The 13,693-nt window shown below is 39.2% G+C and overlaps 3 protein-coding genes across 8 annotated transcripts in view; 1 reads left to right on the top strand and 2 right to left on the bottom strand.

Annotated features, from left to right (window-relative positions):
* LOC134863224 (glutamate receptor-interacting protein 2-like) overlaps nt 1–3,286 on the bottom strand; it is a 29,084-nt gene extending 25,798 nt beyond the window's left edge. For 3 of the 4 annotated variants that reach the window (XM_063881605.1, XM_063881615.1, XM_063881633.1), the window contains exon 1: nt 3,104–3,286. In XM_063881605.1, the coding sequence (XP_063737675.1) occupies nt 3,104–3,281 (178 nt within the window). In that variant the 5' untranslated portion in view covers nt 3,282–3,286. Of the gene's footprint in view, nt 1–652; nt 1,136–3,103 lie in introns of those variants that run through there. The other variant, XM_063881624.1, reaches the window with a different exon arrangement.
* A 1,503-nt stretch (nt 3,287–4,789) lies between these two features.
* On the bottom strand, nt 4,790–7,512 carry rpl32 (ribosomal protein L32). Its single transcript, XM_063883174.1, has 4 exons — nt 7,300–7,512; nt 6,343–6,443; nt 6,066–6,247; nt 4,790–4,953 (listed from the first exon to the last, which is right to left on the bottom strand). Exons 2-4 carry the CDS (start codon nt 6,436–6,438, stop codon nt 4,824–4,826), a joined length of 408 nt encoding a protein of 135 aa, XP_063739244.1. The 5' UTR covers nt 6,439–6,443; nt 7,300–7,512; the 3' UTR covers nt 4,790–4,823.
* Nucleotides 7,513–7,590: 78 nt separating this feature from the next.
* ssuh2rs1 (ssu-2 homolog, related sequence 1) lies at nt 7,591–13,276 on the top strand. 3 transcript variants are annotated; one of them, XR_010165814.1, is made up of 13 exons: nt 7,591–7,919; nt 8,000–8,061; nt 8,582–8,686; nt 9,900–9,975; nt 10,133–10,262; nt 10,407–10,467; nt 10,587–10,708; nt 10,799–10,861; nt 10,954–11,036; nt 11,145–11,237; nt 11,398–11,503; nt 12,140–12,261; nt 12,407–13,276. XR_010165814.1 is itself a non-coding variant. In XM_063883146.1 (13 exons), the coding sequence occupies exons 1-13, from the start codon at nt 7,897–7,899 to the stop codon at nt 12,545–12,547; spliced, it is 1,173 nt and encodes a 390-aa protein (XP_063739216.1). In that variant the 5' UTR covers nt 7,593–7,896; the 3' UTR covers nt 12,548–13,276. The 3 variants fall into 3 exon arrangements, 2 of the variants coding, with proteins under 2 accessions (XP_063739216.1, XP_063739223.1); XM_063883146.1 differs by having other exon boundaries at nt 7,593–7,919; nt 12,154–12,261; XM_063883153.1 differs by lacking the exons at nt 7,591–7,919; nt 8,000–8,061 and adding an exon at nt 8,132–8,339 and having other exon boundaries at nt 12,154–12,261.
* Nucleotides 13,277–13,693: the final 417 nt, after the last annotated feature.

Genomic DNA, 13,693 nt, shown 5'->3' with positions numbered 1-13,693 from the left:
ACAAACAACTGTTGCAAAAAAAAAACAGATTTCGGCTTTGTTGTCTTTGAAGAAGAGGTTAGTTAAGGTCTCAAGGATGAGGTTTGCCAGAAGGACCTTGGAGCACCACACTGACTAAAATAAAATTCTGTGCCACTGCATGAATATGTGGAGAGTTAATTAACTCCTGGTTTAATTCAGGCCACTGTATCCCATCCCTCTTCAAACCAATCAGAATGTAGGTTAAATATGGGGGTGGCACTCACAATGACAATGAAATCATTATGCTATTTTCGGTCGTAAAACTTTATTTATAAATGGGGCCCTGCCAGACCCAGTTTACATTTCTATATCTGCCCCAATTGTACATGGCAGCAGGATGGCATTCAGAGGTGGAGCTCAAGTATACTCACATTTCAATCTCTCTTAACCAATGTCAACCAAGATACATGCAATGTAATGATTCTAGATTCAACTGGACGTGGGTTTGGGCAATATGGATTACAGATTTAAAAAACATTAGGGTTGACACTTCTGAATTGCTGTCCCTCTGATTCAATACACATTTAAGACATAAGCCTCTCTTCGCAGGTGATCCAGCTGACACAAATCCTGTACTATAACACACAAGCTGACCCCCTTGACTTGAAGAAGTAAAGTGTGGTGCTCTTACCAATGCTGCTGTTCTTGGAGTCTCTCCTTAGACCACACAGCATGGCTGCAATTTTATCAGCACAGCCCCCTTGGGAAGTAACCTTGCTGATCTTTAGTAGTGGGCAGAGAGCTGAGGTTCCACCTGAGGTTAAAGGAGTCTTAGCCGCTCAGATGAAACAAAAACACCATCTTCGTTTCTTCATTCCTTTGCTAACATTTCCTTAACCTTTGTCCCCGTTTGTAAAACCCAGTGAAGGATTGAGCTCCAGAGGGCAAATTCTAATCCTGAGACGGTCTCTAGTTCCCCTTTCTATTTAAACTGCTCAAAAATACAAATTTACAAAGCGCTGTTCTTCTTTAAAGATCCACAGCATGGAGAGCAATGGTTCATGTCCTTTTCTTCCCATTTTGCCGTGGTCCCATTTTGGAGCTATTCTCACTAATCAGCCGTCCTTTTCCAGAGGGTTTATCATCCTCTGTTCATACACTCAGAAGAGCTCACACATAACCCTCCTCTCTCTACAGAGCCAGAGCATGAGTGTGTTTGCTCTCTCTCCCTCTCTCTCTCTTCCTGCCAGAGGGGTTCAGTGAGGCAGGCACACACAAACGTCACTCCCTCCCCCAGCAGACACATACACACACACTTTATCCATTTCCCACCAAGCCAAACACCCCTCATATGCACATCCTCAAACCCACCCACACACATCTACACACACTGAGATTAGACACGACACAGCAACACACACTCAACTCTCTGTACAATTAACACCACCTGCACATTCATTGTCAGACTGAGCCCTGCTCTGTCACGTTTTTTCTCAAACCGAATGACTGCATCCATTTTTACAGAGCTTGTATCTACACAGTGTTAGAGTCCCTCTCTTATAAACAAACACTCACAGACACACACAAGCACATAATGGAAAATGCATTTGTAAAATTCCTCTGCGGAACAGCTGCCTGTTTGAGATGTCTAGCAGTTAAAATCTTATTCATAAAAAGGCAATTGTCGCACACAAGGCTAATGACAGATTTGACTTGTCATCATACTGTGACCAAGAGGAAAGTAAAAGCTATAAAGATACATTTAGAATCTTATTGATGCGTTAAAATTAAATGCATTTCCTCTAAAGCCTAGCTTCTCATGTTTCTCTCTCACGAGGGTCCAGTTCCCAGGAGGAGCCCCGGACCCTGGTGAATCCCCTCAATACAGGGGGACTAAAGGGTCTGCTGACTGACCCGTCCCCACACCTGTCTGACCATATGTCATGCATACACGCCTCGGCGCCTGCACTTCCTGACCACAAACAACCAAAGCAAACGCCTTCTTCACTGGCAGCCCCACAGAGTCTCGTCTGCCTCATTTGCTCTGGTCACTGGGGACAAATTCCTGTCATCACTAAGACTTTGGAGACAGGGGGAAAGAAACAAAACCCAGGTGCAACACCACACAACAAAACCACACAGCACACACAATTAGGGAATATCACAATGTGAAATTATACCCTCTATTCTATAACTGCCTATTTTACAGATCTGTAAAAGTGATTACAAACAAACATTTCCATGCTTCTACGCGCTGTAGGAGGGAGCCTAATTAGTCAGCTGTTACAGTGGACACAATACTCTTTTGGTGTAGATAATTTCCTCAGAGACTTTTGTCCTTAATACGCCATTTACAATGTGAGCGAGCGCAGTCTTTCAGAGCGAGACTAATTAATTTCTAACAGAATAAAGAGAGACGGGAGAAGAAGCAGTGTGCTGGACTGATAAAAACCCCTGGGAACAGGGTGGCAAATGTTGGGTTATAATAACAAATGGACTCTTTTGCACCTTCTCTAGACCAGATATCAACTTAATTAACGAGTAAGTGATAATGTAACGATTGGATTAAGGAAGCAGATTGTTTGCTGTGACCTCGGCATATAAAAGGAGGTTGAAAATACCTAACAGAAAAATAAACAAAGATAAGCAGAATTTAAGAAGACTGAAAAAGCTGCTAAATATTAAAGACTCAAAAAGAAACTCATGAGATTGTACGAGATTTGTTTTACTTAATTGTCTCTATTCAGTGCAGGTTTGTACAGTCGGACTGTATATTATAGTAACAATAACCTTTCTGAAAATAGTCTTCATTATGCATAGACAACGTTTGTAATCTTAACCTGCTTCTTAAACTGCACACACTGCCACCTTATGGTGAATTTATCCAGTTGCAAGTGAAAGGCAGAAAAGCAAAACGACTAATTCACATTTCAGCCACCACAGATCAGTGTGTGACAAAAAGAAAAGCCTTAGGATAAGGATGTGTCACACATGCTCGTGCTTCACTGCTCACCTGAAAGGTTTGTCAAAAGCCCAGATATCAGTGACTTTAACAGGCCTGCTGCACACACACCGTTTAACTTTAAGACATCAGATGAAAACTTTCCCTAAAAGATTACATATCCTTACTGTCGGCTTTTACCTTTGGTTCTGCCTCTGATGATGCCCAGTCGACATCTTATAGAAAACGAGAACATCCTCCTCTTTCCTCCTGCAGACCGGCTGCCTTTCCTCAGGGAATCTGACTGAGGGAAAGCGAAGGAGAGCTGCTTGGGAGTGAGGCGCCCTTTTCCAAACACAACCCGTGCTGTCATGCTCATCTTCTGTCCAGTGACAAGGAAACAATGGATCATATCCTCTTCTTTAAACTCTCAGCATCTTTTAGACATCACAGTCTCTGTCTGTCCTGCTGTTCTCATGTTCTCCTCCCTCTCTGGAGAAGTTCCAGTCTTCTTAGGTGCATGCTCAAAGCTGCTAAAGAAACAGGTGCAGGTTTTTTTTAAAGAGGAAATATTCAGATCCAACACTGTGCCTGTTTCCTCCTTCAACCATCATTGGTAACTCACTTCCTTTTGTTTCAAACAGCAACGAGCTGGCTGGCTTAATAAATGTTATGTTTCTGCATCTCTGGCAGTGTCAGTTGTACAGGAACAGATGGCAGAGGGCTCAGGGCTGTGGGGCACAGCTTGACTGCCGGAGTGCAATGGAAACTTTCTCTGCAGGGAGCCTGCTCTGAACATCAAACAAAATACAATCTGAGCTGGCCATTTTAAGGCAATGACTTCTGATAACAATTAGATGTATTGATATTACACCAGGCTCCTGACTCCTTATTTGTGTAAAACCTGTGAGAACTGGTGTATGCGTCAATTATGGGATACAGAGTATTTTATCATTAATTTTTTTTTAATACTGAAACTATAATGGCAAGTACAGATTTAGTTTACAATTGTGATATTTCAGCAGACTAACCCAGTACTTTGATTTATCATAGTACATCTGGTTTTCATCGTCTGTATCTGGTTTGAGCGGGACAATTTTCTATTAATATTTTGAACAACCACTGCTGCACAAATATTTACACCACAATAGATTTTGATAAAATCCACATTTAAATTGTGATCTTTCAATGCCACCTACTTTCATAAACCATGAGTTATTCTGGTAACACTAAAAAATAACCAAACAAAACCCTTGTAATTGAGTCAAAATGTTATTTGACAGCCAAAGCCTACATTTGTTAAAGCATGTACTCTTTCAAAGGCTAACAGTCATCATCTTGGAAGGAAGTTAACATTCTTTGGGCAGCTTTGCCCCTTTAGTTCTGTCCCAGCATGCAGTGATCTGGAAGGAAGAGGAATAACCCCATGTACCCAAGGGGGAATCCAACCAGCTCTGTAGCTATCGGTGTAGACACCAACTCATGCATATATAGGAGCAGCTCCTTTATATTTTTACGCCTGTGCCCTTTACAATTACTAATCCCTTAAGGGCCCAAGGATGAAATAGCATTTTCAACTTACTAGTCACTTTTTATAAATTGGATCCTGCACCAACAGTGAAACTATTGTAGGGGTCATAAGCAAACACGTTTTGATTTTAAGAACACAAATAAAAAACAGAACATTACTAGGGGCCAGTGTTACTCAAAACACTTCATGTTGATTAAAATTGTACTATCCACAAAGCAAGTCAATACATTTAACACTGTTATTTTTTTCTCCTTGAAAAAATTATTCAAAGGGCAAAGTTCACACAGGTCTTTCTAAACACGTGCAACAATACTGCTAACAAGCAATGAAGTTCTAAAAAACGATCCCCAAGTCAATTTCATTTTTAAACATTTATTGTGAATAACCAGTTTATTCGTTCTCCTCGCTCCTGAGCCTGGCGTTAGGGTTGGTAATCTTGATGGCCAACTGAGCGGCCCTCTCCACAATCACCTTCCTGTTCTTGGACGAGACATTGTGGGCGATCTCAGCACAGTGAGTCCTGCAGAGGGAGAGAGAACGGAGGTAAGAGTTGAATGCGTAAGGGAACATCTGAACCTAAAGTTTAGAAACCCTTCTGATCAGATAACACTAATGAAAGAGATTCTGAACTGTTAAAGCAGCTTCATGAGGCGGAATGCATCATTCATCATGTCCTGTTTTTGAGGGCAATATTCAGGACAGGGTCACTGAACAAAAAAAAAAAAAAGCCAATACATTTGACTACAGAAAGAATTTAATAGATATCTACCCATAGTGTTTTTGACTTGCAATTAAAAATTTGACTTACGATCAAAAATACTTCAATGATCCCTGAATTTCATAAAGTTAAGATCATTGAGGAACATTTGAAGATGGTCTTGAGTAAACTCAATAGCACCACATAAAAATGAACTAGATGCATCTCACACCTTAACTAAAAATAAAATTAAAAAAAGGGTGAGTGCTTTGAGCAGCCACTATTTCACACCCATGTTAATATTCAAAACTAAAATGTGGTCACTGCCATCTGCTCGCCATGCACCAGGACCACTGTTACTCTTGTTTAGCCAGCTTCCATCTCATAAGAAACTCAATGATGTGATATAAACCAGCTTATTTGTATTACAACCAACTGATAGCCCTTCAGGATATGAAAAAATAAATTCTGGAACATACATTTCCTAAAAGTGCAACAGATTAGATTGTGCCAATTACAAATAAGACCATACTCATTCCCATTCAAATGTCTTTATTTTTCCTAACAGAGTTTATCTACCAAAAACTGTTTGATCAGTTATTCAAGCGCCATTTAAGGTTTGGTTCACCGACTGAGCGCTTGAGGTATGTAGTGTAATGTAATTATTCTTATACCCTGAATAAATGCCAGCATCAGTGAATGTACAATATACTTGTCAAAAATGCTGATCACTTAATAAATCAATTTAAAGTTTGTATAAAGTGTTTCTGTTTAAGCTATCGTTAAGCACTTGCAAATATAATTTATTTCACATACGATAAACTGAAGTGGCAGCCAGTATACCAAATCCTTGCAAATAGAACAACTCTATAGCATGACTGGCATTTTTTGGGACATGAAAGGAAATGTACTCCAAGTAAACAGTGAGAACATACCTGTTGCTCATCATGAGGACCTCGAGCTCCTTGATATTGTGCACCAGGAACTTCTTGAAGCCAGTTGGCAGCATGTACTTGGTCTTCTTGTTGCTACCATAACCGATGTTGGGCATCAGCATCTGACCCTTGAACCGCCTGCGGACCCTGTTGTCAATACCCCTGGGCTTACGCCAGTTTTTCTATTGGAGATAAAAGATATTCCAACTATTAATCACTTGCAGGTACAGGTTTAAGACAAAGCTCAGCATGTGAAGTATTTAAGTGAAAGCCTTACCGCAATCTTCACATATCTGTCAGACTGGTGGCGAATGAACTTCTTTGTTCTCTTCTTGACGATTTTGGGCTTTGTGAGGGGCCTGAGGGCTGCCATGGTGACTGAGGATGGCAAAAAAACAAACAAGTTAACAACCAAGTAAGCGTGAATGTCAGTGATGAGCAATACAGGCTAGCTGTCTTAACTCACTCCAAATTTAGAAAACACCAAGTTAAGACAAACAATCACTAAGCTTTGTACCAACATCATTAGACCTTTTACAGAGCAAACTTTTCGCATTAAGTTAAACTGTTACCATTAACCAACGAATACTTATTAGCATCAAGTGCCCTGGAAAGGTAATGGATTGAGCCAGCATGCACAACACCTTCGCGGAATGCAGCAATGCTTATTGCTATATAAATTGTAAGTTACATGTGATTTCGATACTCTATTGCTATATAAATAGTAAGTTACACATGTGATTTCGATACTCTATCAAAAATGTCTGTTCCAAGGTAACATCGACTTCCTTGCTGTGCGAGCATTAGGGTAAACGTGTTGACTAACGTCAGCTAGCAAACTAGCTTCTACAGTGCAGTCAATGTTTAATTAGCTTGCTAGCCATGCTACTCTGCTCTGTGCATTGTGCTTCAGCGGTATGACCTGAAACAAAATGTATATTTCACACGTGTCCTATGTTGGCAACGGGTGGTTGTTAAGAATAATTATCGGTAAGCCATTTGTGTACAGCGGAATAATTACTGAATAATACAACCCCATTTCACGGAGAGCGTTAGCACCTGGCTAGCCGAGGCACCTCGCTCAAGAACAACACATTAATCGAGGAATAATATTAGAAAAATGGTCCATTCAAACAGATACATGTATTGTGGACGTATACTATTGTCAACATGTATCTGGAGGGTCAAATAACGCCTTAAATCGCGCTGATGATCATAGATTGAATCGACTCACCCGCCGATGTAAATCCAAAAGGGACTTCGGCGACGGCGGAAGGGAAGAAAAGGACTTCCGCGAGTCTAGCAAAGGCTTATGGGTACTGTATTTCACCAGAACTACACATGCATTTATTTCCTCTCTGGCCACTTGGATTTTCACATTTTTTTCAACAGTGATTAAATAAAAGTACATGAAACTCAATATGACTGTTTGTGTACGTGTTTAGAGTGTTACTGTTATTAACGCTTTCTGTTCACCCGCCCTCACAAATGTTTATATTGAAACGGATTGTGCGCACTTCCTGTTTTTTTTTGGGGTGGAATCTTTACAGTCTTCTTGTTTAAACTGAGTGTGTTATCTCTAAATAATTATTAACCCCACAACGCGAGCCTTCAATTCAGGCAAAACCTTCAAACATATTTTTTAACTATCAGACGACGGCTGACAGTCAGAGCTGATGACCCGGGGGTGTGGTTTGATAAAGTAAATGAGTTGCTTTTTGTCACATGATTATTGGTGATATAGACTGTGTGAGTGTGTGTGTGTGTGTGTGTGTGCTTAGATCCCGAATGAAGGCTTTGTTTTTTAGGGGGTTGTTTTTTAGCACTTCAAATGGAGTATCAGCCTATTTTGGAGTGAGTATCTCAATATTTTGTTACTTAAACTGAATTCAGCGCACAGTGTTTTTTACTTTCGTTTCCCCGTTACTTGACAGCCAAGAGAAGCGAACCTACGGAATGGCTAATCCCAATTACCCAGCAGCAGAGGGGGGACCCGGTAAGATCAGTAAAGGAGTATTTCAAGTTTAGCCATTTTTAATGACATATGTGAAGACATTTATAATCGCACACTTCCGTTCCACAAACACACACCAGAATGACGTCACTACGTACAGGTTATTTGAGGCTGTTGCCGCGTTAGTCGCTTTAGTAGGAGTTGCATACGTTAAGACGTAAATATAAGTTAAAGTGTTTGTTCAAGGACCCTACCCTTGGTCGAGTATTTTTGTGTAGCTGTAAACTTTCTTTGAGTGGATATTACCATGGAGGCGCAAGGTAAGTCTCTCTCAAAACAGTGTCTTCAGGTGTTGTCACGTAGAAGCATTACAATTTGGAAACGTCAAGTATTAAGATGGATTTTCTAAAAAGATTTAGTAATGTGCATAGGAGTATCTAACGGTTTTTACATGTTTTAATAGTCTAGTCGTTTGTTCACGGAACGTATAACGACCTCTGAAGATTTTCTTTTCAGTGAAAATACATCCATGTTTGAACTGGTTCTTCTTGATTTGTTCAAGCTATGTTCGCCCCACCCGCAGCTGCTTCCCAGGGCCCCAGCGCTCCTCCAGCCAGCATGTTTGACAGCATGCCTGGCTATGAAGGAACAGTGGCAGGAGGAGGAGGTACAGTATGCTGAAAATACCCATAAGCACTCATATTCTACACAATTACTGTCTCTGTGAAAAATGACACTCCACAATACTTTCACATGGCACTGTTATTTGATAATCCAATAACATTTAAATCATTCCAGTACTACACCTCTGTTTTTGTTCTTCACCAAGCTCATATTGGTTCATTTTTGTTAACATTTTCTCGGTGGTAATTAACAGTTGTCATAAGTGATGGCGTTTAAATGGACTACAATTTAATGTGTGTGTTTACCCCCTTACTGTTTGTGATAGTACTGGGTCTAACATAATAATAAATCAATATACATTAAAATGAGGACGTTGAATTTTTGGGCAAAGGTTTTATTGATTTTATTGGGTGTATCTGATAAATTGTATACTGTTTATACAAAAGCATCAGGAATGATTGCTCTCAGGGGCGCAGCTACCCAGTGTCAGGGGGGTATGCAGCAACAATTTTGCCCCCCCCCCCAAAAAAAAAGAATAATAAATAAATAAGTCTGCCAGACATCATCATGTATGGGCTTTAAATAATAAGGGTTTATTTTAAAGTATATCAGCCACTATAGGCCTACCATAATTAAATAAACAGTTACAAACATTATCATTATAACCAATACAAAATAATGCCTTAAAGGGCAAAAGTAAGCCTACAAACAAAGATCCTTTAGAACCCTCTCTGTTAACAATAATGTAGCTTTTGTCACGTCACACTTTAAATCATCCTACCTGTTGCCTTTCACCTTCCACTTATTTAACTGTTGTTGCATCCCTTGACGTGCCATCTCCTTTTCCCTCTTTCTTTTCCTAATTTCAGCCACGAACAGCTTTTTTGCTTTATCCATCTTTTCCCATGGACGTCAACTCACTACTAGTGCCTGCTCGCTCAGCGCTCACGGCGCCCCTGCTCCCTCTTCTATGTCAAAATTCTATGATGGAATCTTGAGATAGGGCGCCCTTCTCTAGCATGTTAGTCCTCTAAAATGTTATATAACCTTAAGGAAATGCAGAAACTATTTAGAAACGCACAACAGCAGAAACATAAAGAAAATACCAATTTTATTTTATTATATATATTTATTTCTTTACCATCGCTTGGGCCCCTATACATCGCATATAGTGCATACCCACTTTTTGCGCCACTGATTGCTCTTAGGATAAAGCAATTAAACGGTAAAACACTTTTTGTCATTATTTGCTGTAGGTGGATTTCTGCCCCCTCCGATGCCTGCTTTCCCAGTTCCTCAGCCTGAATCTGGACCTCAACAACCAAGTTGGAAGTAAGAAAAACTCATTTCAACACGACTGCTTTGGGAATTTTGAAACTTTTTTTTTGATGTGTTGTAAGATTCGTAGCACATCAGGAACAATTACAACCATCACTTCCTCTTAAAAGATTTCACCACATGACAAACTTTATCGTTTCCTCACTCACAGTATCCCATCTATAACCGAAGATACTGCCCGGGAGGCGTTTGTCCTGTTTGCCTCCAGCAAGTGCTGCTACAGTTCAGCACCAGCTAAGGATGGTGTGATTACTCGAATGGATGCATTCAATACATACAGGGTAAAAGGAGATCTATACATGTGTTTGAGTTTGAAAACCTTGCTAGAAAGTTGGGGAAATCTTATTAAGTTATACCTTGAATGGTAGTTTTTGGATGACCGGTGCATAATTGAACTTGTCTCTTGTGTGTTTACTTTGTTTTAGTACCGGCTGGAAACATTTACTGAATCAAGATCTACGGAGTGGACTCACGAGCCTTACAGAGGTACAATACTATTACCTTGTGCATTAATTATACACGTTGAACTCTCTGTTTTCTGCCTCAGGAAGCTCCCTATAAGCAACTGCTATTAACATATTGATATGTTGTTTCGTTTAAATTAGGCCAGCCAGTGGATGCCTTTGCCCAACCACCTCCAGGACCATGGGACATTCCTGCTAAGGCCCCCACCTTTTTTGTGGATGACAAACAGACTATGAAGGTTCCCTACACATCGTCAACAAAGGTACATTACAAAACACATGTTTGAGGAATGAAAGCTATTGGGTGAACTTTTTAGAGTATCTATTTACTGATAAAAACATTTTGTTTACAGCCCTGCCACATTTGTGTCGGAATGGGACGCAGACCTTGCAAGGACTGTGCTGGTGCTGGAAACGTAAGTCATTTAACGAGACCTCATCTGAAGGGTTACTTTAAGACTTTATCCTCATCCTCTGATCACATGATTTATTTTATTGCTACTGACAGAAAGTTTGTTGGGTGTGCAATGGCTCTGGATTCCGCCATGGAGATGATCGATGCCACCACTGCAGTGGAAGAGGGAGGGAAAAGTAAGTGTAATCCATCTCATCTCATAGCTGTCTATTGAAGAATGACTTATAAAGTTTCTGATTTCTCTTAGCTACACTTATAGCTTATTAACATTTTTCTGTTTACAGTTGCAGCCATTGTCAAGGGCAAGGAGCGATGCAATGTAACACATGTCTTGGAAAACAACAGCTTCTGGTCTACATCAACCTCAGTGTGAAATGGTAACATTTCTGTCAGAAATATTGACCTCATTAATTGATTAATAGTGTTCTATAACAATGTAAAGGTCAACAACAGTTATGGTTTGTTGTTGTATTGTATTGTACAGAATCAGATGTAAAATTAATCTGGATTTATTCCTTTTCATGTACATTCTTGCAGGACCAACAACTCTGAGAACTATGTTGTAGAACAGTCCAGTGGGCTGCAGGCAGACAATCTCAGCAAGGTGTCCGGCAAGGAGCTTTTCAGGGACACTCAATACCTGGTAAAATATTGTTTCTCACTTTTTCAGGGGGCACAGCATACAGTATGGGTACTAGAGTATTGTGTTGTTTTTTTAAACTCATAGAACATGCAGATTTCTTTATGAGGAATGTTGGTGATCTTTTTTTCAATTTTAATAGGATTGATATCCTACATAATTCAAATGTTTAACTCTCAACGTAAATTATACATTTGCCTTTATTAAAATATTATGCATCTTTACATACTTGTTAGTTGTACACATTTAGTGTCACCTTTATATTTACACAGGTTTAACAGGTTGTCTACACATCTCACATAACATTGGTTGATGCTAAAGCCTCTTTTTAGGCTTCAAGTATACTCTCTTGCGTTTTTATTGGAAAGATGAAGTTTTTATTGGCTCTCAGTAAGTAAAAAAGTTTGGGGGACCACACAGCGGATCTGTGGCTGAACCCTTCCGGTGTGATGCTGATAGAGGTCTGATACTGCTGCTTCAGGCACGGTCCTTCTACTATGCAGCTCACATGATGTGTGGATGTAGGGAGAGTTATACTTATCCTTTATTCAGGTGTCATTCAGCTGTCATAGTTGTCTATCCATGCATGAAATATTAATGTCATCAATAGTATCTGGAAGTATACACTTATTTTTTCAGTTTACTCTGTGCAGGTATACCCACTGGTAGGCTTCCCAGACCCTACAGTGGTGAATGCTGCACAGCGCCTTGTCCATGATCACCAAGGCAAGTACTCCAGGACGTCTCGCATTCTACAACAGGTAATGTTGCATCCCCTCTATTTACAGCCTACTACTTGGATATAAATGATATATATTTTTTGTCAACATTAACTGGATAATACTTGTGATCAATGTCTATAATCTTCTGTTGGTGTAACAACAAAATCACTCTCTTCTTTTGCAGCGTCAAACAATAGAGCTGATCCCTGTTACCAAGGTAACCTACTCGTGGAAAGGGAAATCTAACATTTACTTTGTTTACGGGAATGAGTTCACAGTGAATGCAGATAACTATCCTGCAACCTGTTGCTGTGCTATTATGTAATTGAAATGGTTATGTATGGAAGTGTTTTCCATTCAAGCCAATAGATTTAAAACAACTGTCAGTCAGACTGAGATAGAGATCAGTCCTGTTGATTAATGATGAGTTGATTGACGGTTGATTTTCAATAGAGGTTAAAGAGGCATTTAACCTATGAACTTTCCACAGGTTAGTAAAACTGATGAAGCCTCTTAAATAACTGATCCTTAATGCTACACAGGCGTTAATTAACTTTTCACTCATTATTACAATATTACTTATATTTAGGAAATCATTTCCATTGTTACTTGCCTTTTTTTCATGCACCACAGAAAATAATTGTTTACTGACACCATTATAAAACCCTAAATTATCAACCCTTTCACTTTAAAAAGGGAGCAATAATTTTGTTACAAACATTATGATAGTAATTGTAATATGTTTTTGCAGCAATACTTGTTAAATGTTTCTGTATGTGTTTTAACTTAATCTGTTTGCTTTCATTGCAAAAAAATGTTTCTTTAGGTGACTTACAAATTGTTTTAATGTGTAAGACAGTGACACAAATGTGTAATACTTGCTTTTCTATAATTCATCAATCTCAATAATTGGTATTTGCTTTCTTCTTTATACTGAATACCTTTAAGTGATATCAATCAATCAGAAAAAATAAACAATAAACAGAATGCAAGTGAATACCATTCATTCATACAAATACATTAAAGAGAAATGCATTTATTGTGCACAAATTCATTTTCTCGATAGCCTTTTGGTTTTTGGGAGAAGAATATAGTTATAAAGCAAGGCTTTTGATTCATATATAATAAATGGCTGCCATTTCATGAACTTTGTCAATAAATCCTGCCAAGCACTTCCATAGTGTCAAAACAGACATGAACGTGTGCCTGGGAAACATATGGTATTTATTTATGTTTAGGGTTTTATAAACAAAAAGCATGGTAAAAATGTAAAACACACATAAAAAAATAACACCAGGAAATCAGAGCACTGGCAGATATCATACATTGGCTCACAAAAGTGGCATGCAATCAATGTTTTCAATTTTCTATTCATAGAATATAGGATTGATGCAATGTATTGTTGATTTCACTTTTGATTAATTTATTAGCAATTTATACAATTAAGCTACATGATGTAGTTTCCATGTGC

The sequence above is a fragment of the Eleginops maclovinus genome, chromosome 1 (assembly GCF_036324505.1).
Source record: "Eleginops maclovinus isolate JMC-PN-2008 ecotype Puerto Natales chromosome 1, JC_Emac_rtc_rv5, whole genome shotgun sequence".
Classification (NCBI taxonomy): Eukaryota; Metazoa; Chordata; class Actinopteri; order Perciformes; family Eleginopidae; genus Eleginops; species Eleginops maclovinus.
This window is presented reverse-complemented; position numbering and strand designations above follow the sequence as displayed.